The 25713-nt window shown below is 43.4% G+C and overlaps 1 protein-coding gene across 1 annotated transcript; it reads left to right on the plus strand.

Moving 5' to 3' along the window:
- Nucleotides 1-307: 307 nt before the first annotated feature.
- On the plus strand, nt 308-19893 carry LOC310846556 (calcium-activated chloride channel regulator 1-like). Its single transcript, XM_083743336.1, has 16 exons — nt 308-448; nt 1812-1992; nt 2975-3115; nt 3415-3565; nt 5831-5942; nt 7517-7685; nt 8617-8838; nt 10562-10786; nt 11569-11746; nt 12040-12146; nt 12967-13197; nt 13966-14230; nt 16671-16835; nt 17544-17786; nt 18109-19536; nt 19577-19893. The coding sequence occupies exons 2-15, from the start codon at nt 1837-1839 to the stop codon at nt 18396-18398; spliced, it is 2655 nt and encodes an 884-aa protein (XP_083599462.1). The 5' UTR covers nt 308-448; nt 1812-1836; the 3' UTR covers nt 18399-19536; nt 19577-19893.
- The last annotated feature ends 5820 nt before the right edge of the window (nt 19894-25713 follow it).

Raw genomic sequence — 25713 nt, forward strand, 5'->3', positions numbered from 1 at the left:
CTCCAGAATGACAAGCAGCCAAGCAAGTGAATCGTTAGCGTGAAGTCTCAAAGGGCACTAGAAGCATATTCTAAACATAGCTTTTGAAAGAACTCAGTTAGAAGCAAAGAGAGTTCATCTGCCCACAGAACAGTTTTGGCTAATTTTATACTTCTTTAAAAAGTCCTTGGAGATTTTGCAACAGGGTGGACCCTTTGGTTTTGAAACCATTTAGAGGGAAATCGGGTGTACCTTTTGGTTTTGAAACCTTTTTAGGGGAAACTGGGTGGACCCATTGGTTTTGATATTATATAAAGGAAAATCGAACCCACACGTCTCTGCATTGATCTCCTGGCTCCTGAACCTTTCAGAACAAGCCAGAGTCCTAAAAAGCAGGAAGTAATCTGCAGGACGAGCCTCATGCAAATCTAATCATCTCAAAAATTAGTCCTGCTGGATTAACACGCAGGTAAGTATGTATTGGGTTGAAACTTCAATTTTCTTCGTGTGATTTTAGCTCTTTCGACACAGCAGGCTCTCACTGGATATATTCCTAAAGCTCAGGGCCAAATTATGTGCTGTGTGAAATGCATGTCTTCATGTATGCCCTTTATTTAAAAACAGAGACCTGAGGAGATCAAAAAAGTACTAAACTCTCCCCAACCCTGTGGCTTATCTCTCCCAAAGGATGCTTTTCAACTCAGCCAAGGTTTTATACTGGAAGTGGAGTGAATGGGGGAAATGCTATGGGGAAGAAGCTATAGGAAGCTTCTGGGTTTAATATCTTTTGATGACCATCCTCTGTCATTCCCTTTAGTGTGTTCTGCTGACACCACATCTAGCTCAGCCCTTAGAGTTACGCTGAAGTGTGAATTTCAAAGTCCCACACATTACCGGCAGTGTCGCTGATTATATTTTAAAGCAACAAATGTCTTGGGTTCAGGATACCTGAAGGACCCACCTCCTCCCATATCAGCCGGCCTTGTGCCTAATATCTGGTGAGAGGATTTACTCGGTGTCCTGACTATGGTGGAAGCATGACTGGGATAATGGTAGGGCTGTCATATTTTAAAGAGCAAAAAAGAGGATGCTCTGATGACTCTCCTTTCAAATACCCCTACTATATGTAGGTTATAGAAGCTGTAATATGTTGCTGAGCAGGGCAGGAGAAGAGAAGAGGAAAGCAAGTCTTCAACCATGTCTATGTCTCATCCAAAAAGTATAGCCACCCGGACAGAAATTTTACCCCTGAAAAAGAGGACGTGTCCTGAAAAAAGAGGACACATGGCAACCCTAAATAATGGTCAATACTGTGGTAACACCTGAGTCCTAGAAGATATTGCCTTGTGGGGTTCTTTTATTGGTGCTTCCCACTGTAAAGGCTTTTCAATTCCACCAAGGTGTTGCTGTGCTGTGTAGGTAATGCTCTGGTTTTAAGTTTTTGTTTTATCCGTTTATTGTATTTTACTAACGGTGTTGTTTTATTGTGATATTATTACTGCATTGTTGTGGTTATTTATTGACTTTCCTCCCTTCACCATAAGATCCCAGGTGGGTTAAAATAATATAAGGATACCTGCCTACCAGACACCTCCTGCCAAACCTCTCTGCTCCTTTTCAACCCATTTTACACCTCACCCCTAACCCTCCACGCACCCATAGCTCTCTCAGCAGCAGAGTCCCATCAGCTGGGTCAGTGATCTGCTTTTCTGTCTTTGTTATCTAGGCCAATCAGAATTTCCAGTCCGCTTACAAAACATACAGCAGAGTTTTAGCTTCCTCCTCTCTCCTCGCACAAATAACCCTTCTGTGCTGCCATTTTTCTCCATGAGGCTGGAGTAGGAGGCACGAGCAAAGATGGCGTTCATTTGGTGGCTTCTTCCATTGATGTTACAAGCGCTACATGGGGTGACAGATGCCACAGTGAAACTCAACAATGGTGGGTTTGAAGACCTTGTCATTGCAATCAACCCTCAGATACCCGAAGACAACAAAATTGTCGACAACATAAAGGTGCGACTGCTAAACGTTTCTAAATGTGTTGAATGTGCAAGCATAGGTGGGGATATAAGTATATAGTAATAATAATAATAGGGACGCAGGTGGCACTGTGGGTTAAACCACAGAGCCTAGGACTTACCGATCAGAAGGTCAGCGGTTCGAATCCCCGCAACGGGGTGAGCTCCCGTTGCTCGGTCCCTGCTCCTGCCAACCTAGCAGTTCGAAAGCTCATCAAAGTGCAAGTAGATAAATAGGTACCGCTCCAGCGGGAAGGTAAACAGCATTTCCGTGCGCTGCTCTAAGCTGTACGCCGGCTCCCTTGGCCAATAAAGCGAGATGAGCGCCACAACCCCAGAGTCGGCCACGACTAGACCTTTACCTTTAACAACAACAACAACAACAACAACAACAACAACAACAACAATTTATTTAGACCCCGCCCATCTTCCAACAAAACACTAAAATTCAATAACCTATTAAACATTAAAAGCTTCCCTAAACAGGGCTGCCTTCCGATGTCTTCTAAAAGTTTGGTAGTTATTTTTCTCTTTGACATCTGGTGGGAGGGCATTCCACAGGGCGGGTGCCACTACTAAGAAGGCCCTCTGCCTGGTTCCCTGTAACTTGGCTTCTCGCAGCGAGGGAACCGCCAGAAGGCCATCGGCGCTGGACCTCTGTGTGCAGGTAGAATGGTGGGGGTGGAGACGCTCCTTCAGGTATACTATATATATATAGGTGGGAACTGCAAGAAAATGTTGCAGTATACAACTAGCTGGTGTAGAGGAAGCCAGCATAAGTTAAGCCAATGTAAAGTACATCCGATTCAAGCTCTGTTCAAGACTGGGGCTACTGCTGGTTGAGCCCGGCTAAGCCTGGCAGAGGGAAGGCAAGCCTTTAAAATCGTTACACCACCCCTAAGTGCACATTCTACAAACCCAAATGCAGATACTAGTCACCAAACACATGGAGCTCTCGTCTTTCCTTTCCTTGCTAGGGCATGGTTCAAGAAGCATCAGCTTACCTGTTCGGTGCAACACAGAAAAGATTTTACTTCAAGACTGTAAAAGTGATCATTCCCTCGACGTGGAAAACAAAAGCTGACTATCAAAGAGTAACTAGAGAGTCGTATGATAAGGTAAGTCTGGAGAGAATGCATTGAAATGTAGGCGTACTTAGGGTATTTTTCAAAAGACTGGGGCAAATGGAGAGAGAAAGTACAAGGCTGTGATCTAATAAAGACTCACTCTGTATACAACTCAACTTACTTCTGAGTAAACAGGCATAGATTTGGGCTGTGTACATTCGCAGAACCTCCAAGTGTCCCTTATATTAATAATAATAATAATAATGAGGATTTTTGCTCAGGCAAAAATCAAAGGTACTTTGCTGCTTTTTCCCCGGGTGACCTTTCAACCAAATTCTATTTTATTTCAGGCAGAAGTCATAGTGGCAGCTCCTTATTTGAAACATGGAGATGATCCCTACACCCTACAGTATGGCGGATGTGGGGAACCTGGGAGATACATTCATTTAACTCCTAACTTCCTGACAAATGACAAGTTGCTTGACGCTTATGGACCACGAGGTATTACTTACTACCTGTTTGTTCAGATTAGACTACCTGTTTTATTATTAAAATGTTATTCAAGTTTCCCTAAAATAACAGAGTAAGAAAAGTCCTGAAGAACCCATACCACTTTAAACTTTATCACTCTAAAGGCAACCAAAACGTCATAAGGAACTGGCAGTATCTCCGTTCATCAGCACATTTTTCAACCCACAAAAACATGCCTCTGTTTCCTTTCAGCAACGTTACTGCGGTGGCTTACACACCATAAAGTACATGACTTCCTACTGTTTTCAGGATTATTTAAGGGAGAAGTCATGTGCTTTACATTTAGGAGGTGTATGCGGTCTATATCAAGTACTTTCAGGCTCTCTCGTGGGTTAATATCTGAAGCCATTAAGAATTGACTTATAATGACCATAGCCAAGGAGTATTCTGTTCTGTGAGAGCTCAAGGCTCTCAGGGGAAGCCCAGGAGTGTCTCATCAAGAGGCTAAGTCAATACTCCATCAGAAATACAAGGGATCCACAGCCCTTCTGAGGAAGTGAGGCATGATGATGCCTCTGGAAGCACTTAGACTGGCCCAGAGATTGAGACATCTTGACTGGGTGCATAGCAAGCCCCACCTTCCAAAAGAAGATGGCTGCCTTTAAAGGGCACTCACCTTATTGGGCAGTCCTTGTGGTCGGGGAGGCTGGAGTACTGTGGGAGATTCATCTTCTGAATCAAAGGAGGGCGGGCAGGATGTGCCTCTGGCTGGCAGGATCCGGAAGAGGCTGTGGAAAGCTTGAGTCTTGTCCTCCTCATAGCTGTCAACCATCCCTTATTTGGCGGGAAAGTCCCTTATCCCAGGGCTGTGTCCCGCTGCTGTCCCTTCTTGATGATGTCCCTTAAATTTCCCAGGTTTCAAAGGAAGGAGCTCCTCTCCCTCCCTCCCTGCCGGCCAGGAAGGAGGGAGGCTCCAACTGTGCTGCTTGGCTGCATTGCTCACCCAATAAGGAGTCTAAGAACGACTGGGGGGTGGAGCTTGCATGCCTTGTGCCGATCAAATCGGCCGCGCTGCCTTTGCTCAGCGCTTCCCAGCGGAGAGGTGACGGTGGTTTCCCTTGCTGCATCCCCTTTGTCGGGTTGCTGTGGTGTGGGAACCACCGCTTGAGGCTTCGTTTGGCTGCTGGCTGGGCTTTCTGCCTTTGGCTTGTAGGGGCTCAGAAGTTGAACATACCTGTGCTTGGAAAATCCCTTATTTTGCTGCTGATCCCTTATTTTTGAGGCTGCTGGTCCCTTATTTTCAAATCTGTAACTTGACAGCTATGGTCCTCCTCCGTTGCACCGTACACAGTCCTCGGGTCATAACAAGGAAATTTTTAATCTGTTTGTTGAACGGTAGAAATAGAGGTGCCTCTTCCACCATTTCCTAAGCAGCACTACCCCCCCCCCCAAAAAAAAAAATACAGGAGAGCTCAAATTGAAAAGTTGGCTAATCCAATAATAATAGATACTTAACTGTTGGTATGACTGCACAACATTGCAGATTTTATTTTAGGGTTTTTTTGTGGGGTAGGTGTGTTATAATTGTCAAGGAGGGGGTTGCTTTCCTGAGTCCTCCTTCCAAGCTAGTAATCAATCACATGGGGGTTGCCAGGCTTGATTGGCTTCTTCTCGAGCACCAGCTGGGGAACATCAAATAGCAAGTCTAAAACACAGTGTGTTCTCTCCCCTTACCTCGCCCCACCGAAGGCTTAGAGGGGCTGGGGAATGCTGGCAACCATCCAGCCCCATCACACTTTAGGGACTAATTCTTACCACCTGCCTGAGGTACCCTGACATAAGGTAAAGGTAAAGGGACCCCTGACCATTAGGTCCAGATGTGGCCGACTCTGGGGTTGCGGCGCTCATCTCGCTTTAATGGCCGAGGGAGCCGGCGTACAGCTTCCGGGTCATGTGGCCAGCCTGACTAAGCCGCTTCTGGTGAAACCAGAGCAGCGCACGGAAACGCCGTTTACCTTCCCGATGGAGCGGTACCTACTTATCTACTTGCACTTTGCCGTGCTTTCAAATCGCTAGGTGGGCAGGAGCAGGGACTGAGCAACGGGAGCTCACCCCGTCGCGGGGATTCGAACCGCCAACCTTCTGATTGGCAAGTCCTAGGCTCTGTGGTTTAACCCACAGCGCCACCCGCATCCCTGAGATACTTGCTCACTATTCATGGCAATAATTTCTATCTACCTGTATACTGTACTTTTTAAAAAAGGTATCATAGGTTTTGTCCTTGATTTTCCACAGGCAGAGTCCTTGTCCACGAATGGGCTCATCTCCGATGGGGAGTCTTTGATGAATATAACGACGATGCACCTTTCTACTCTCCTGGGGGAAACAGCATGCCTGAAGCAACGAGGTACCACCCCAAATCTCCAACAGATGCACCTCCTCTTTTATAAGTGATGTTTGCCTTGGGCTCGTTCGTTTGGTTGTGGTGTGAATGGTTGCGGTCTTGAGGATGAGCTTTGATGATATATGGAAGAGATTTCTATTTAGGGCAAGGTGGGGGTAATGTCCTGCCCTCAGGGAAGTGCCCACTTTTCCGCTGCCCAAGACCTTATTTTCGGCCAGCTTACTCAGTCTCTCTGGAGACTGTTCTCAGCCACAGTCCTGCACACAATTTAGCCCAGTAGTGCATTTCTTTTGGCATGGTGACGTTTCAGCGGGTTGTCCCTACTTCTGTTTGCTCCTCACCTGAGTCTAACCTGGCAATTTTGTTTCCAGTGGCCCACAATGCCAAACAAAAGACGCCATTTGCTGTGTGCTGAAGACAGGCCTGGATATTGGTATGGCTTGGAGGAGTTAGTTACTAGAAAGTTTTCCAGACCCTCCATCGCCCAGAACCCGGCAAGCCTTAAAAGTAGGAGAGCAAAGAGCTCAAAGGCAGAGGGCACATAGCAGCACACATAGAAGTGATGAATGAGGAAGTGGGAGAGACGGGGGGGGGGGGTGGAGATTCACTCGGGACAACACCATTATTCAAGAGTCTGGGTTCTAGGGTCTCTCTCTGTAGTGTTTGAAATAAAAAGGGACTGTAAGAAACTTTTCCTTGTTTTTATACTTTCCTGGGCAACCAGCTGGGAGCTGCTAGGAGCATTCTGACATGAGCTAATGTACCAACTGAGCACACATAAAGATCAGATCTGAACCACATGTTTGCTGAATAAAGTACCTGTCTAGAAATCATCTATATAATTGATTCAAACTCTTTCATCTCCGCCCATTATGAAGTGTTCTACAATCTGATCTTCAGGCTGGGCTGGTGGGCACTGGAGTTTGTCTTAGCAGTCGTGGCATTACAGAAAACAAGATAGCATATTCTTTTTTTGACCTTAGGGGAAACGTCTTAAGAATAAGTACAGATATACAGGTTTGGATGAGAGTTAAGATTGGATAAAGCAAAAGTGGATGGTTATTTGGTGAAAGAAAGAATGGAAAATTATAGTATAATAAGATAAGATATAAGGATAAAAATAAGATGAAGGATTTGTTGAAATATTTATATGAATTAGAATATAGAGAGGGGAATTATAGTATGCTAAGATAAATTATTGGGATTAAAACAAAGTTGGAAGGATTTGCTGGAATATCTAATTGAATTAGAATACAAAAATGGGAGGCGTGAGGAAGTCAAGGAAATAAGTGAATGTAAGTAAGTGAGTTAAAGGTTTGACTTGGTTTTTTTTCTTGTTTTTCTTAACTTTTTTGGGTTTTTGATGATGTCTTTTTTGTATGTGTATTGTTTCTTCTTTTTTCATTTTTAATTGTTCTCTTTTTATTCCTTATTATTCTTTTTTTCTGTAACCTTTAAAATCTTAATAAAAATTTATTTTAAAAAAGAAAGAAAACAAGATAGCATACAATCATACCAGCATGTGATTATTTATTGACTTTTAAACCGACCATGTCTGTTTCTGTTATATTGATTAGGTGCCCAGCTACTTTCAAGGGTAGCTACGTAGTCTTGCTCGCTGATGGAACTACCAGACCATGCAAAGTTGAACCAAAAACTCAGCTGTATGAATCTGGGTGCCAATTCATTCCAGAAAAAAATCAAAATACTCCAACATCTATAATGTATGTGCAAAGTATCCCATCGGTAAGTATGATAGGTCTTAGTTGGGATTTATTTTTCTCCAATGCCTCAAAAATGCAGGATTTTTGCTAAGTTAAATATAATATTTGGAGATTTTTAGCTTCAATTCTTGCAGGTAATTGTGTGTGTTTGTGTGTGTGTGTGTGTGTGTGTGTTTCACCAATAAGATTGTGTTAGGGCTGGGGAGAAAGTATTCCAACCAAAATTTAGTTATATTGACCTAGCAATTCAAGAAGAAACTCTTTCTTAAGGGCCTGCAGTTTTCCCGTCCTTCCCTCTTGAAACCTTCTCTCAATTTATAGAAGCTACATACAGCACAAGCTACGGGACCCAGACTGACTGAGCAGCCACTAGGTCCAACAGTAGGGTTGCCATATGTTCGGACACAGCCGGCAATTGGCCGTCGGAAACTTTGTCAAAAAAAGTGCAACCCGAATGAGGTAGTTGAGGCACATAGTCATACTGAAGGAAAGTGAGATGGGTTCTGTTGCTCTCTGCAACAGAACAACTAACATTTGGATAATTGTGAGGGGTTCTGCAAAATGTTTCTGGTTTGTGAGTAGAGTTGAGGTACCCTTCAAAGTTCGCCCTCAGGCCTTCCAACTGTCCCTATTTTCCAGGGACAGTCCAGGATTTACAGAAGCCATCCTGGTTTCTGATTTGACCCTGGAATGTCCTGCTTTTCCTTAGGACGTCCCTATTTCCACCAGGGAAATGTTGGAGGGTATGTCCCCTTCTTCGGCAGGAAACTGCTCAGAGTGAAAAGCTAGGTAGGGGAGCAAGCGAAGGAACGAGGGAACAAACAAGCCTATGTTCATCTGTTCTTTTTGTGTGGAAAAGAATGTCCACTTTTGTAGCACCTTTTTCCAAGGAATGGCTGCCATGAGGTAGATATTGCTTATAACTTGATTTATTCTTCTTACCTTTCATTTAGGTTACTCAGTTCTGTGACAAAAGCAACCACAATACTAAAGCAACAAATATGCAGAATAAAATGTGCAACTACAGGAGCACCTGGGATGTAATTACGACTTCTCCTGACTTTGCCAAATCAACTCCACAAAGAGCTCCTCCGCCTAGCCCCACTATCACTTTGCTGCAAAAACAGGAGAGAGTTTTGTGCCTAGTACTTGATGTTTCTGGAAGTATGACTTCGGTGAGTCTATGTTTTCGGCGCTCAGAAGAAGTATTTCGAGGCAGTTCAAAAATGATGGAATTGATGTCAATAGTGACAACAAGGATCAATACAGCATTGACATTTCTGTCATAAATCCCCTGCTGTTTTATGTAATAATAATAATTTATTATTTATACCCTGCCCATCTGGCTGGGTTTCCCCAGCCACTCTGGGTGGCTTCCAATAGAATATTAAAATATAATAGTCTATTAAACATTAAAAGCTTCCCTAAACAGGGCTGCCTTCAGATGTCTTCTAAAAGTCTGGTAGTTGTTTTTCTCTTTGACATCTGGTGGGAGGGCATTCCACAGGGTGGGCGCCACTACCGAGAAGGCCCTCTGCCTGGTTCCCTGTAACTTGGCTTCTCGCAGTGAGGAAACCGCCAGAAGGCCCTCAGCCTTATAGACAGGGAGCCTGTTTTTGGTTAATTTGGATATATATGAAACTACAGTAATTAATTCATACAGAAGAGTTCTAGGGCAAGGGTGGGCAACCTGGCTGAGGTAGAATGCAAGGTCTGCTCATCGTAAATCCCCAGTTGGTGCAGGGAACCTAGAGGAAGAGATGGAACATGGGAGGTGAAAACTGCAGGGGTGAAAGTGAATGGAAGGAGGCAAGGGAAATCCTGATCTGGCCAGATCAATCAGGTCTTTCAGGTTTCTCAGTTGTGCAGGAAACGTCAACAGCCTGGATAGCTCAGTTGGTTAACCGTGGTGCTGATAACACCAAGGTTGCAGGTTTGATCCCTGTAAGGACCAGCTGCATATTCCTGCATTGCAGGGGGTTGGACTAGATGATCCTTAGGGTCCCTTCCAATTCTACAGTTCTGTGATTCTGTGAACAGCTGCACAAGACTTCCCTAGTGAAGAAATACCCTACTACAGAGGTTTATGGTAGACACATGATGGGGGTTGGAGGAAGTCATATAGCTCCTGGGATGGGTAGCTGTAAATGCATTTTCCTGCTGCCCTGGCTTTCCTGTATTCTGGTGACAGGTTTGTGCAGAGCTTGTCGGAGGCCTGGGGCAAGAGTCTTGTTAGACTAAAGTTATAAACTCAAACCCCAAACTACCAATCCCTGGCAGGGCCCACCAGCTGGCTTAGCCCTCTGAGGCCCAGGGAAGTGTACTTGGCTGCCTCACACCCCACTGCATGGGCCTGTCTGGTAATAGTCCTTGTAGTGGATTTAAGAGACATGGGACGTCTGTATTTTCATTGGAGAAATGTATGGAATCTTTTAATTGAAAGGCAGGGTTTACATCATCTAACTAACTAAACAACTGCTAAGCAAATTGGGGGGGGGGGAACATTCTGGAATGGAGTTTATATTTCTATACTAGCATACAAAAATTTGAATATCAGACACAAAAACATTGTAGGATAATCATTCTCCAACAGCAGAATTTGTGGGACAAGCCCCATTGCAATGAATGGTGCTCTTGTGAACCTCCCATCCATTTCAATGGAGCCTGTGCAGGGAAACATCCAGATGGATTGTGCCCGACATCGCAACATGGATGAGGTTATTTGGAAACTCATGGACATTATGTATTTGCCTACACCCACAGAAGTTTATCAAGCCTTGTTTTTTAAAGTATAATTGACAGTGGCATTTTCAGTCATCTTTATTTGCTTCCCAGAATCCACTGGCAGTTCTGTGAATGTTGGTTTTTTTTATTAATATTATTGTTATTCATATGCAGAGCAATCGCATTGGTCGGCTGAAGCAAGCTGCGGAAATATTCGTCCTGCAGATTATTGAAGCGGGATCCTGGGTTGGAGTAGTCACATTCAACAGTGCAGCAACAGTCCAGACTCACCTGAGGCAGATCAGTGATGACAGTGTGCGCAAAACTCTTGCAGGGTATCTTCCTACTTCAGCTGATGGAGGAACTAACATATGTTCTGGAGTGCGGTCAGCATTTCAGGTGAAAAAGAATAAAATTCCAGATTCTTTTATTCCTATTCTTCTTTGTAGGGTAGCCAGATGCAAAAGTGTAAAGGGCTGCTGTGTATCTAAGGGTTGTGTACAAGAGGGTATTTCAGCTTTCTCATATAAGCCAAGAAACTGAAACTCAGTGCAGAGAAGATAGAGATGCTATATGCAGGTAGATCCACTGCCTGGGTAAGTTCTGGATAAGTTCTGCCTGGGTAAGTTCAACCAGTTCTGGAGGGAGTCCCAATCCTCTGAAAGATCAGGTTCCTAGCTTGAGTGTACTTCTGTATCCATTGAAGTGACTGGAGGCTAAAGTGGCTTCCACCAGGTGTGGCTTCTGCCATCTATGAACTGGAAGCCTCTCAGTTTGATTATTTATTATTGTCAATCTATCCCACCTTTCCTCTGAGGAGGTCAAGGTGGTCTCTCAGGCTGAGAGACTATTTGACCTGAGGTCGCCCAGTGAGCTGAGTCTTGGCCAACATTTCCATGGTTTCAAACCATGGTCCTAGTCTATGGTTTTAACCACAGCTTTCTCGTGTGAAATAGCAAATGCTAATACTTCCTTATTAACAACCATGGAAGATATGGCACCCATCTCACCAAACTCTGCTTTTGTTATAGGTAGGGAATTAGTTCACACAGAACAGCAGCAACACACCCCACTCAGCAGAGCTTTGTAGCATTTTCTCGTTCATTTTAAGCACAAATGGTGCCCGGTGGCTTCCACATTCCTAGTTGCTGCTAAGATTCTAAATGCTCTGCTCCATACAGGTGTTTTTAAAGAAGTACCCAAATACCAGAGGCTGTGAAATTGTGCTCTTGACAGATGGAGAAGATGACCAAATAAATTCCTGCTCTACCGAAGTTGAAAATAGTGGGTCTATAATCCACACCATTGCTTTGGGACCAAAAGCTGAAAAAGAACTAGAAATGCTGGCAGACACGACGGGTAAGGGAGCGGAATGCCACACCCTCAGTCCACTTGGTGCCAACTGGGGTTTCTCTAAGAGTGAGTTTACTAGTGGGCCCAGCCACCTGCCATGCTACTTTCATCCGCACCATGTTCCTCCTACTTGCCCACAGAAACTTCACTGCTTTTCAGTGCTCTAGACACCTACTTTATATTTACTGACGCACAGATGTATTTTGCACACAGATGTATAAAAGACTACACTACAACAATGTATTGCCTTTTATTCCATCTAACCAAGTATCCTAATTGTTCCTTCAATCGCATTCCAGGAGGTCTGAAATTTGCTGCCACTGACAGCTTGAATTCCAACGGTCTCATTGATGCTTTCAGCGGAATTTCTTCAGGAAGTGGAGATCTCAGTCAACAATCTATTCAGGTATGCATTGCAAAGATTAGTTCTACTATGACTATTAGGCACTGTAAAAAAACAACAACTTTAAAGCACAAAGTAAAATTAATTCTATAGTCCATATTTTACTAGTATTGTGCAGCAGGAGAACCAGGCAGAATTCACAGATCTTACAGAGGTGGATTTTGGCAGCGCTGAAACAACATTTCAATTTTTACTGGTCCTAATCCAGTTGAATGTGTGGTCATATAAGCACCATGGTCCCATTCCAGATTGTGTCTCATTGACTACTCTTTGCCAAAATGTGGCGTCAGATCTGTTGCTTCACCTAGAGTTGCCCCCCAAATTTCCCATCGTATCGGCTGCAAATTTACTTCTCTTTGCCTGTGGAATTAGAGTTGTGTGTCTCGCAGAGTCAACCTCTCATTTGAGATCACTGATTTGCATTTGATCAGAGGTTGTCCCCGTTTTTGAGCTTCACTTAGAAGTCAAACATGCCGTCAGAAAAATCTCCTTAAACTGCATGTTTTTGACACTTGGCGTTTGTAGCAAACCTTTTGGTTTAAAACTTACAAGGTGGTTAGCACCCAGTAAAAGGCCACAAACAATAAATATGTTTGGTGCAGGAAAATAAATCACGGCATCTGGAGGGAATGGATTAAGCATCCAGCATCTTATATCTGGGAAGGGCTGTTGAGCTGGAGTTGCTACATCATTTGTTTTTCTCCATGTCTTTAACCATGGAGATACTGTAGGATGCCAATTTTATCCCCGTTGCAGATCTATTCAGGTTATAAAACTTTTCAAATATACCAGCGTACTTATTTCCTCTCCCCACCCCCAACAGCTTGAAAGTAAAACGCAGCAAGTAGCTGCCAAGAAATGGATGTATGGTACAGTATCCATTGATAAAACGTTGGGAAAAGACACTTTCTTTGTCATTACATGGAGCGCAAGCACAACTCCACCAGAGATGTTTCTGGAAGATCCCAAGGGGAAAAAGTACCGTACAAAGGACTTCATAACTGATAAAACCAACCTACGGACAGCCCGGCTCCAGATTAGTGGAATCGCAGAGGTAAAATATTCACTCTCTATGCAGATAACTTCTGTTGCTTGTGTGCCTTTTCCTTTGGAAAATGATACATTATGCAAGTGGGGAAGAGCCATTTACTTCTCGAAGATTTTGTGTAAGATTTTGCAATGATATTAACAGAGATTTGTTTCTCCCTAGAAGAGAAGGTGCCAGTACTCACAGCCTAGAAATGGCTGGAGGAAGGACAACCAAGCAGGCATAAGGGGTGGGGGAGATGCTCTACGCATGCTCAGGGAAGAATGCAGCAGGCCTCTAGGATCCTGGCACAGTCTCATGCCTCATTTCCCAAGCCCAGAAAGTGCTTGCTTGGCTCTGGGACGGAGGCAGGAGATACCACCCCCAGGGGGCCCCCGGAACCTCGGGTGCAAATGGGAGGTGTTGAATAAAAATAAGGGGGGTGGAAGCATAAATAAAGAAGACAAGAAAAAATTGAAAAGTCATTTGTACATGTTTCCTTTCCCAGGAGAGCACTGAGTAATTTTTGTTTTCCCTGAAAAGGGTGCGGTAGGCCAAATAAATTTGGGAACCTCTGGTCTGGAAGGTGCCATGAGACGTTCTTTTCATTTCCTAGCTCATCAAATGCCTAGCATGACGCTGCTGCCAGTATCTGCTCTTGGTATATTTCCGATAAAAAAAGACACCCCATCTTATCAAAGCATAATAATAACAGAAGGAAATAGGAACTGTATTTATAAACAGTTAGATATGGGATATTTAATATCCTTCTATTTCTCATCACTTGATTTCCAGGCAGGAGACTGGAGGTATTCCCTGCAGAATCAAAATACAGCTCAAACCATGACAATAACAGTCACGAGCCGAGCCAGATCAGCAACTGTGCCTCCAGTTCATGTGACGCCTCTTATAAAAAGAACGCATAAGTTTCCTGATCCGTTGGTTATTCATGCAGAAGTCAGCCAAGGGTTCTTACCTGTGACTGGTGCAAAAGTCATAGCCACAATAGAAGCAGACAATGGAGCAGCTGTGGATCTAGAGCTTTTGGACAATGGCGCAGGTAAGTTTGTTTTGAAGTGTTTGTGGCACTATGCATTTCCCACAGAATCAGAACATTAACTCATTTAGTCTAGCATTATCTAACTTGTCAAAATGCCTGGCAATTGTATTTTCAAAACCAGCCATTTTTTAATTTTTTTAAAAAATGTTTGTTTATTTATGATATTTGCAAACCACTAAAAAATCCCAGTTCAGACTACGCACATAGTTGAAATAAAATTAAATGCAATGAAATAGTATAGTATAATACAACATTCAACGTAATATCAAATATGAAATAATCGGCTTCTAAAACGTAGACTCATAAACAGGCATAAAACTCAAAACTGACTGGCAAACAGTTATGTCCTCCCCAAAGCCTGAGATCCTTTTTAGCTTGCGTTGCCAGAGATATAAACTGCCTGCAGAACATATGCTCTACCCCTGAGATGAAACCAATAGGGAAGACTCCATTCTGGGTCTTTGTGAAACCCTTCTAGGTGCTAACACCTTCACTCCTTCTGTCTTTCACCTGTGAGAGATAGCAAGGAGATGCTATGCTTTCCCATACCCTCCAACATTTCTCCAATGAAAACAGGGACATCCCATTCCATCATGATAATTTTGCTATTTACACCCCACACATCTAACTGGGTTGCCCCAGCCACTCTGGGCAGCTTCCAACATATATAAAAGTATAATAAAACACTAAACACTTAAAAACAACAACACAACCCTATACAGGATTGCATTCAGATGGCTTGGGGGTCGGAGAACTCCATACCCTCCAAGTTTTCTCCAATGAAAATAGGGACATCCTAAGAAAAGCCGGACATTCCGGATCAAATCAGGGATGTCCCTGGAAAATAGGGACACTTGGTGGGTCTGTTTTCCAGGTGTGCTTCTTGATATGTTGTTGTTGTTGTTTAGTCGTTTAGTCATGTCCGACTCTTCATGACCCCATGGACCAGAGCACGCCAGGCACTCCTGTCTTCCACTGCCTCCCACAGTTTGGTCAAACTCATGCTGGTAGCTTCGAGAACACTGTCCAACCATCTCGTCCTCTGTCGTCCCCTTCTCCTTGTGCCCTCCAACTTTCCCAACATCAGGTTCTTTTCCAGGGAGTCTTCTCTTCTCATGAGGTGGCCAAAGTATTGGAGCCTCAGCTTCAGGATCTGTCCTTCCAGTGAGCACTCAGGACTGATTTCCTTAAGAATGGATAGGTTTGATTTTCTTGCAGTCCATGGGACTCTCAAGAGTCTCCTCCAGCGCCATAATTCAAAAGCATCAATTCTTCAGCGATCAGCCTTCTTTATGGTCCAGCTTCTTGATATACTTGATATACTATTAGCTAATAGTCCCATCTGGATGCTTTAAGCCTCCATCTGATTAGAATCACATGAAGAATGGAGGAAACAGCTGCCCCCATTGTCATCCTCCATCAGTTGGTGATGAACATCTGCCGTGGGGAGCCTGCTCTACTCCCTACACATTTTGAAACACTAAATTGGGCAGGGAGCCTGCTGAAGTGGAAACGGCTTCCCATTTCAGAAGTTATCCCCCTCATGAGTGCCATCTTCCTAGGAAAAGAGGTGCTGGAACTCACCTTGAACACTTCCCTTGTCTCTCATAACGGCAATGGCGTCCACCTGAGAGGGGCTAGAAACGATTTCCCCTGAGTTATGTCAGGGGGGGAGGGAGCCTTTCCCCTCATCACTTGAAGGATGCCAGAATAGGCCTACTCCCAAAGACAAATGAAGCATCTGGCTCAGGTGCGGATAACCTTTGCCTCATCTGATTTTCCTGAACTAGAAACTGCCATGTAAGAAGGTGCTCAGATGATGTTCTTACAGTCCAGGCAAGTTCATGAGGGGAAAGGCAGTCGTGGTTTATTTAGCAATGGCAGCCCACCAAGAGCTTGATAAATTTAATTTTCCAACTGCCTGGGACTGCAGAAAACGGAGCTTGTCAAGCATGCAGAAGGCCACAATGTATGCTGGTTTGTTGTCTTCAGGTTGGCGAGTTACAAGTTGTGTTGGCCTGCATTGAACAGGGATCAACATACTTATGACTCCATATCACTACATATTCAGATTTAGGCACTCTACTGTTTTCATTAGAACAGGAGCAGATACAGTGGTACCTCGGGTTAAGTACTTAATTCGTTCCGGAGGTCCGTTCTTAACCTGAAACTGTTCTTAACCTGAAGCACCACTTTAGCTAATGGGGCCTCCCGCTGCCACCGCCTCGCGATTTCTGTTCTCATCCTGAAGCAAGGTTCTTAACCCGAGGTACTATTTCTGGGTTAGCAGAGTCTGTAACCTGAAGCGTTTGTAATCTGAGGTACCACTGTACTTTGAAACAAACATTTCCTACATAGGTTATGTAGGGTTTCTTTTTCTTTTTTTAATAGCAGTGAGGTGTTGGGTTTGGATGTTTAATTTTAATATTGATGTACCTAGGTGCCGACATTATAAAGGACGACGGAATCTACTCGAAATATTTCACATCGTTCAAAGTAAATGGTCGACACAACCTAAAAGTGCGGGTCCAGGGGCAAGGCAAGACTGGCAGAAGGATCCGTAGGCAAAGTCACGCTTTCTTTGCACCAGGGTTTGTAAATAATGGTAAGGATTTGTTACGAAATAGCAATACTGGTGGTATGCTAGCTCTGTAATTCTCAAAGTGTGAATGACACTGGGCATCTCTAGAAGGAAACAAACTTATTTCTGCCATTTCCCTCCCCATAGTTGTCTTTATGTAGATCTGGACACTTGAGTACATATCTCTGACACGTTCACACATATATGTACGCACATTCTTCTTTCCTGCAATATTCAAATCTGCCATGTACTTCTCAACTCAGTGGGTTAGAGAGAGAGAATAGATCTACAGCAGATTTGTTGTTGTTGTTGTTGTTGTTGTTGTTGTTGTTATTTCACCTTCCAGTTATGTCCCAAGGCAATGTAGAAAAGAAAATGCAAACGATTACAGAACAGCACAAAAAAAAGAAGATTCGTTTAAAATGGATACCTACAGTAGAGAACACTTCATCCAGCTGGGATAGCTTGTCAGCATAAAAAATGTATTTTAGAAAGTATGGGCGGGATGTCAAATCTCAACAGGATGTTGTTCCATAGAACAGGGGCAGCCACCCCAAAAACTCTGCTTTGAGAAAATAATTATGATTTTCTGTATATTCTGTCTTTGTTTTGGGTTTGCACAAAAGGAAATAAATGGGACTTTCAAAATAATGGGGAAGTTTGGAGGTTTGTAGTCTCACCATATAATCTATCATCCTTCCTTCCTTCTTTCCTTCCTCCCTTCCTTCCTAGGTGTAATAAATATGAATCCCCCAAAACCGGAAGTTCGTGATGATGACATCGAAGTTGACGTAGGAAATTTCAGTAGAGTGGCATCAGGTGGCTCTTTTGTAATGTCAGGAGTTCCGCCTGGTGGTAGTAAAAAAGATGTTTTCCCACCCTGTAGAATCACTGACCTTGAGATAAAACCACTGGGTGATTATCAGTTCCTTTTGTCCTGGACAGCTCCTGGGAATGACTATGATGAAGGAAAAGGTAAGTGCAAAATTCTGCTTTAATCAATCAATCAATCAATCAATCAGACTGTAGAGTGTGTGTGTGTGTGTGCATAAAAAGATGTGTGGGGAGCCAACCACCACTTTTATTTGCAGCAGCCTTATCTCCCTATAATATTATATTACAGTAGCATTATATTATTGCTCTGGGAAGAGGGATTTCATCCCATCTGGTCCACCGTTGCTGAGGGCAGAAGGCTACCTGCGGATAGGAAGTTTGCAATGCATTGAAAAGGATTTCTGTCGCTGTTATCCTTGATGCACAACTGAAGATGCCCTGTTGGCTGTTCTTTATTTTGCAGCTGAAAGGTATGAAATAAAAATGAGTGAAGTTCCCTCGGAGTTGATAGATGCAGCTTTTCAAACAGCCACTTCTGTGAATACCGCTGGTCTGAAAATGGAAGCCGCTGGGGTCAAGCAATCCTTCCAGTATAACGCAGAAAACTTTAAAAAATCGAATGGCACCTCCATCTACTTTGCCATTCGTGCCATTGATGGTAGTAACAATGTCGGAGAAGCATCTAATATAGCCAGAGCAGTCGTGCTTGTTCCCATATTGCCAACCACCCCAGATGATACTTTTTGTCTGTAGTTTGTGTTTTGCATAAACAAAAAACCAGAAGTCTTGATACTGGAATGCAATAATGCAGCTAGGATTCTGTTTCTGTTTTGAATTTTAATTGGCTCATTGTTTGTATGCTCTTTTTTGGTAATTTTGCATGTCTACAGCTAAGCAGCTTCCATAATAGAAATGGCTTTAAAAAATTATACTTAAATATTTCATGGCAGAATTGTCATGATTAAAATGCATCGTTATCTTTAAATGTGAATTTAGTAAGTTGGCAACCCTAATAAGCAGGTGCACTAGGGCAAACTTGTGTGTTTGGCAACCTGGTAAGTTAATGTTTGTTAGAGACACTTATGCTTGTGAGATATTCACATGTAACACTTTTAACAGCCTGTACTAAACCTCTTTAGCCTTTTATTCTTTCAAGTTAAGAAAACTCTTTTTAACGCAGTTGGCTTGTGAAATCTGGTGAGCAGAAAAAGAAAGCATCAGCTTTGCTAAGAAATAGTTCTAGTGACAGCATAGCAATGGAACAGTTACACAGTTATGTGCTAAGGTGGTTTTTGCTTACAGGAAGGCAGGAGAAAAGGACTGAGATATAACTGTCAAGCTAGCAATCTGGAGTTTTCCTGCTTTAATATGCAGAAACTGTGGGTCTTTGAAACGTGGGGTGCTCCCATGCATGTGGAGAGAAAAATATTACAATTCAAAAGTCTGGATCATGGCAGAGAAGAGTGCTGTGTTCACAAGACAAGACAGATTCTATGGGAGAGAACTTTTGTTCTCCATAATAAAAGGTAAAGGTACCCCTGCCCGTACGGGCCAGTCGTGTCTGACTCTAGGGTTGTGCGCCCATCTCACTTAAGAGGCCGGGGGCCAATGCTGTCCGGAGACACTTCCGGGTCACGTGGCCAGCATGACAAAGCTGCATCTAGTGAGCCAGCGCAGCACACGGAAACGCCGTTTACCTTCCCGCTGGTAAGCAGTCCCTATTTATCTACTTGCACCTTGGGGTGCTTTCGAACTGCTAGGTTGGCAGGCGCTGGGACCGAAAGACGGGAATCCCCGCCGCGGGGATTCGAACCGCCGACCTTTCGATCGGCAAGTCCTAGGCACTGAGGCTTTTACCCACAGCGCCACCCGCATCCCTCCCTAATATGTGGCAATAATATGTTCTCCATAATATGTGGCAATAAAATCAGCGCATTCTCAATGGCAATTTGGAGAAGAACCAATTCACAAAAAAGGGTTGCAAATTCACATAATATTGCACAGCAGGGATTTTCAAGTGCTTCCATCTCTCACTTTATTTTTCCCTTTTTGTACAGAGCTCTCTGGCCAGGATCCTCTACTTTTGTGTGTGTTTCTGCTCTCCTTGGTGGGAGTGCACTAGGCTTAGGGTACTAGTAGGATTATGCCTTCACTTTCAATTCGCCCTTTCCAGTGTTTCTCTTCACAAGGGAGAGAAGACATCCTAACCTGTGTAACCTTTTGTTATGCAATAAAGCTTCGAACTTTCCTTTTTGCTCTGGTTATCTATTCATCTATCTTCCTTTGCAAAGGAAGAACCCAGTTTGTGGTTCAGTTGTTTATCCTGGCATCTTTGCAGAAAATGACCCCGGGCTGATCCGTTTCACACACACACACACACACACACACACACACACTAAGCCTATTGTTTAAAGTTCACTAACTAGTGAACTTTAAAGTCCCCAGAGTGAGTCATAACAGAACCCGACTAACTTATTCCATCAGTGCAATGTCAATCATATTCCTGGTTGTTGTTGTTTTTAATTACCATATTGGCCTGACTATAAGCCTCACTTTTTTCCAAATTCTGACTGTGAAAAGTTACAAGTGTGGCTTAAATTCGCAGCCTTACAAAAATTGGCTTTTATGATATTGCTGCTGAAACAGACATCTGGTAAAACGGAACCAAAAAATGTTTTATTGTCGATTTGCAAGCTTGAGACTGCCCCATACTTTCAACCAGATACTGGAAATTTGCTTTTAATGGTCATTCAATAAAGGTAACTTGAATAGTCATATTTTACAGGTGAGGAATACAAAGGCTGAGATATAAGTGGTGAGCACAAGACCAGCCATGACAGAGATTTTAATCTATGCTCTGCTCACCCTTATCTATGTGATCTTTGACTTCATGGCATTGCTTAAGTGAAAATCCAGTATGTATGCATCATATACCAATTTTGCAAATTTTACCATGGTAATTCATGGACAACAACACATCATTTAGGCACTCCTGCAGGCACCACCTGTTTGCTCACTTCTCTTTTATTGTGTCACGTATTTCTGGTCCTCCAAACAAACTGGTATCCCGAAGATGGAGTGCATATGTGTGTGAAGGTCAATGCCTCTTTTCAGTGCACAATAATATGGAGAGGTGTGGACCACGGAGATCATTATGAGAACAAGGAAGTGTGTTGCTCCTGACTTTATTGCTCTGGTATGTTTGAAGTGCTCATCATGCAATATTTTCTCGTAAGAACCGGCTGCAAAGTGTTAGGGTGTGTATATTCTGTGAAACTGAAACTTCTCAAATGTATGTGACTTCATTTTGCACAATAATTTGGTGTGAGCCCAACGGAACATCTACATCAATCTTTAGATCTGTACAGCAGCCCAATGAAGTGAATGTTTTATTAAACTTTGAAAGTATCTCCCTGGACTCTTTCATGGGGTCTGGGGATTTCTTTCAATTTTTGATAGCTTAATAGATGTCCTCATGATGCTCAGCATGCAGCCCATCTAGGTCTATTCATGTAGCTACTGTATATCTTGCTATAAGGAAGGCTACACATAATAGAAATGTAGAATTGGAAGGGACCACGAGAGTCATCTAGTCCAACCCCTGCAATGCAAGAATCTTTCGCCCAATGTCTCATGCTCTACCGACTGAGCTAGCCAAGTAGGATACATTCATTTTAAAGAAGACAAGGAGAAGGCAGTCTGGAAGATGTCACATTCATAATCCACACTTCTGTTTGTGCTGTGATTTCCAGGCACTGGTCCAAGCGTTTTGTTCATTTGTGCTGCTGCTTTCCCTGGGAAAACCTGCTGTTTACCACTGAATTGAAACAAACGGCCATTTTGTGGAAAACTCAATTGATATTTGTTCTGATTCAGTGGTAAACAGTGGATTTTCCTGGGCCAAGCAGCAAGACAAAACCAAACCAAAAACCACTCCGATCCGTGCCTACAAATCCTGGCACAAAATGGAAGCCTGGATAAGCCGTTGGTCCTTTATATAATTTTATATAATTTGATGTCCTTGATGTTGCCTGACATTTAAGTGCTTACTCCACACACACACACACCTAATGTGTTTAGTCCCCCATTTTTCCAGCTGCACATCTTGTGACCAGGTACATACTGAAGAAGCACTGTGCTGTATGAAGTTGGACTGTGAAACTCTGCTCACTCGGTACCTGAACGACTGGCGTGTCAGACGCTGTTCTGAACTAATTACAGGTGATTAAAATGATGATAACGAGGCCTCTGAGTCCAGTCCATGTTCCTTGCCCTGGAAAGCACCAAAGCAGAGCCTTCTGAGGGCAGGGAAGGGGCAAGTCTTTGCCAGTATTACATGTGAGATTACGTATTGGGACCAGATCTAAATCTGAAGAAGACACAACGATCACGAATAGTGATCACAAACAGATTAGCTTCCCCTTCTGCTCAAGCCACTGTGAACAGCAAAGCTGTCAGTGCAACCATGGGACCCTCCCTCTGTAAAGCCCAGCAGGCAGGGGATGGGAGTCAGAATTGTGTCCTCAGGATGCAATCCTAACCCCATATACCTGGGAATAAGACCCACTGGATGTTACAGGATTTATTTCTGAGTACGCTGAGGAGTGAGTTTCAATGCTGCAGTCCTGGCAGCACTTCCCTGTAAGTGATCAATGGCTTAGGCTGAAAGTGTTCCATCCTTATTTCTGCGCAAGTGGCTTATTTCGGTTTTCGTTATTTAAATAGCTTTCCAGGTGCAGGACAAGCAAAGTGTGGAAAAATTTGAGCAATAGATCAATGGTTTCATTTGCAGGTAAACATGCTGGAAAAATCTCCCCCCCCCCCCATTTCTTCTTCCAGCTGTATGTTGGGAATAAGTGAAAGTTCCCTGAAAGTGAGGGAAAACTTGAAAATGCTGCATCCATGAATACCTCCAGCCTGACCCCTCAGCCGGCTGGTTCCAAGGAAATATTTGCAATTAAACCAAAAGCTTTGGCAAACCTTGCACTAATATATGTGGGTGTTTGCAGAGTTGAGAAATCTTCCCTGTACTCTGACCTCTCCAACACAGCTCAAGCATTGACTCTTTCTCGGAAGGGTACGCGCAAGAACAGTAGTTTGAACCTCATGTGGGCTGCTGTTGCTGATGGCTTCTTGCCTTATTCTAAGCACAATTATATGGACCTTAAAGAAAAAGAAGACAATAGGTCATTGGTAAAACCGTACCAGGGAACCCAGATTTACTATTTACAGTATTGGCCTTTTCATGTTTCTAAGTGACAATTACTATACAGAGGTACCTTTGTTCTTGAATTTAATCTGTTCCGGGAGTCCGTTTGACTCCCGAAATGGTTGGAAAACCAAGGCACGGCTTCCGATTGGCTGCAGGAGCTTCCTGCACTCAATCAGAAGCCGCAGAAGCCACGCCCGATGTTCAGCTTCCGAAAAACATTCGCAAACCGGAACAATCACTTCTGGGTTTGTGGCGTTAGGGAGCCGATTTGTTCAGGAGCCAAGCTGTTTGACTACCCAGGTAACCAGGAAAGCCATCTTGGGATTATGGTAGATAGCTTGATGAATGTGTTGACCCAGTGTGTGGCAGCAGTGGGAAAAAGTTGGTTCTGTTCATAGGAGCCAATTCCTAGGGCCGAGGTCCTTTCACACACACCCTTCAAATGGTGTGTGTGCACCACATCATGTGATCAAGTATGCAGGGTGGGGATTACCTGACCCCCCAATGTTTTATTCAAGTTGGCACCCGTTTCTATGTCATCCCTAACAGCTCTTCAACAAATTGTCGCACCAGCTAAGTGTTTCAGATACACCACCATGACATGAAGTCTAAATTGGGGTGGGAAACCTCAGATCCAGGGGCCAAATGCGGCCCTCTGTCCCTGCCCATCTGGCCCTCAGGGGGACTCTCCCTAGGCCACACCTTTTACCAGTCCTCCTTTTGCCTGGGTGGAACATGTCATGCCTCTTTCTTGCTCAGATGATTAAGAGAGATGCTCACGTTTCTGTAGTAGACAACACAATGGTAAAATGAAAGTCAAAATCACCTTTGTTGTCTTGCCCCCAGGAAATTAGCGCCACCACCCCCAATGCCCTTGGTCTCATAGGTGCCATTTCTGGGGGATGTAGCTGCTGAGGCATCCACAGTTCCGGCACGTCTCAGGTGGGTGCCATAAAAGGACAAGTCAGGTGTTCGTGGTGAGTTTCAGCACCCCCTTTTCTATAAAAAATAGCACTGTATGTTAGTATTGTGACCGAGAATATTACCTCAGAGAAGGAACTTTGGTTGTTTGCTTGTGATGACCTATGCCTACAGAATTGTAGGACCCAGCCTTCGGGGATAGTACAGAACAGTGTAGAACTACAACTGCCATTATCCCTGCGTATGGTGCCTGCTTACTGGAACTGATCCGAGTTGTAGTCCAGCAATAATTGGAAGGCCAACCTTTGTTCCATGCCTGATGTAGAGATAACTCATATAGAGATCAGTGTCCAAATTGAAAATGATACTTTGCGATATATTTTTGTGTGTGTGTTCTGCAAACAGCAGTTATCCTGTCTGGTGTCATTTTACATGACAAGAAGATAAAGGGTAAATAAATAACTGTATCATTGTGGGTTGAGAAATCTATTTCCTGGCATGCATTAAAAGCATACCTATGTGATTATCCGATAAACCAGTAACAGGAATTTCTTTGCCTATGCTATATGTGACCCAGCCCTCCTTGTCAAGCTGACCTTTGCTGTCAAAGATTTTTCTAGAAGAGCAACCTCGCCCTGCCTTTCAGAAGGCATAGCGCTTCACCTGCCAGTGGAAATACAGAAATATAAAGGCTTGTAGAAAACATTACATGCATATGTATGCAAAAGCCCATCACAGGTGATGCCTGAGGATTTTATTTTTGCTCATTGTCATTTAGCCTGTCATTTCTTCCACAGAAAAGAAGTCGGTGTAGGAGATTTATCATGTGCAAAGCGTCACACATAGAGGACAGACCTCAGTCTGCTTGGATTACATAATCCCTAGTCTCTTGTTCACTAGCGCCCCTGAAGTGTACACTCTGCATCCCTAACCAAAGTCCACTATGTCATCTAACACACAACTAGTTGTTGAATTCCAATATGTTAAAGTCCTTATAAATGCCGTTATATTACATATAAATGCCGTGACATTTGAATCGGCTAATAAATATGGGAAACTTCTAGCTTGGCAGATGAAAAAAGACAGAAATTAAATACTATTACAAATCTAGAGGTGGAAGGAAAGAACATTCAGAATCCATTGGAGATTAGAAGGTGCTTCCAGAGATACTTTAAAAAACTATATACACAAGGGCCACAAAAAGAGATTGATATAGACCAATTTCTAAGAACAAATGGACTACAAAAAATCTCTCAAGAAAATACAGAATAGGAGGTTCTGTAGGCGCCATTCAGAATATGCAGTTGGGCAAATCTCCAGGGCCGGATGGACTAACCTCAAAATACTGTAAGTCCTTGAAAGATTGGTTAATTCAACCACTAAAGGAGGTTTGCAACGAGATTTTGGAGGGGGGAAAGGTGCCAGAGTCGTGGAAGGAAGCTTACATTACACTTATACTGAAAATTGAGTCTGAAAAGACACAACTTAAGAACTACCGCCCCATATCCCTGCTTAATGTGGATTATAAAAATTTTGCTGATATTTTGGCCAACAGATTAAAAAAGGTATTAGTTGAAGAGATACATAAGGACCAAGCTGGCTTTCTCCCAGGTAGACACTTGTCTAACAATACGAGGAATATAATTAACATTTTGGAGATGCTGCAAGTGAATATTAACACCAAAGCAGTCTTAATTTTTATAGATGCGGAAAAAGCCTTTGATAATATTTCTTGGAATTTTATGAAGAAAAACCTTCAGGGAATGGGGGTGGGACAAGGGTTTGAAAATGGTATAAGTGCAATTTACTCAGAACAAAAGGCTAACTTAATAGTCCATAATGTGATGACAGAGAAATTTAAGATAGAGAAAGGGACACGACAAGGTTGCCCAATTTCCCCATTGCTTTTTATTTCGGTCCTGGAGGTTCTGCTGA

Source organism: Podarcis gaigeae, assembly GCF_964106915.1.
Source record: "Podarcis gaigeae genome assembly, chromosome: 6".
Lineage (NCBI taxonomy): Eukaryota > Metazoa > Chordata > Lepidosauria > Squamata > Lacertidae > Podarcis > Podarcis gaigeae.

Bases quoted from the DNA above. Each gene is read 5' to 3' on its own strand.
- LOC310846556 (XM_083743336.1), top strand. From the start codon at position 1,837: ATGGCGTTCATTTGGTGGCTTCTTCCATTGATGTTACAAGCGCTACAT. The intron at 5,943-7,516 runs GTACCACCCCAA...TATATTGATTAG, and splicing joins AGCATGCCTGAAGCAACGAG to GTGCCCAGCTACTTTCAAGG. The intron at 14,231-16,670 runs GTAAGTTTGTTT...TGATGTACCTAG, and splicing joins GCTTTTGGACAATGGCGCAG to GTGCCGACATTATAAAGGAC.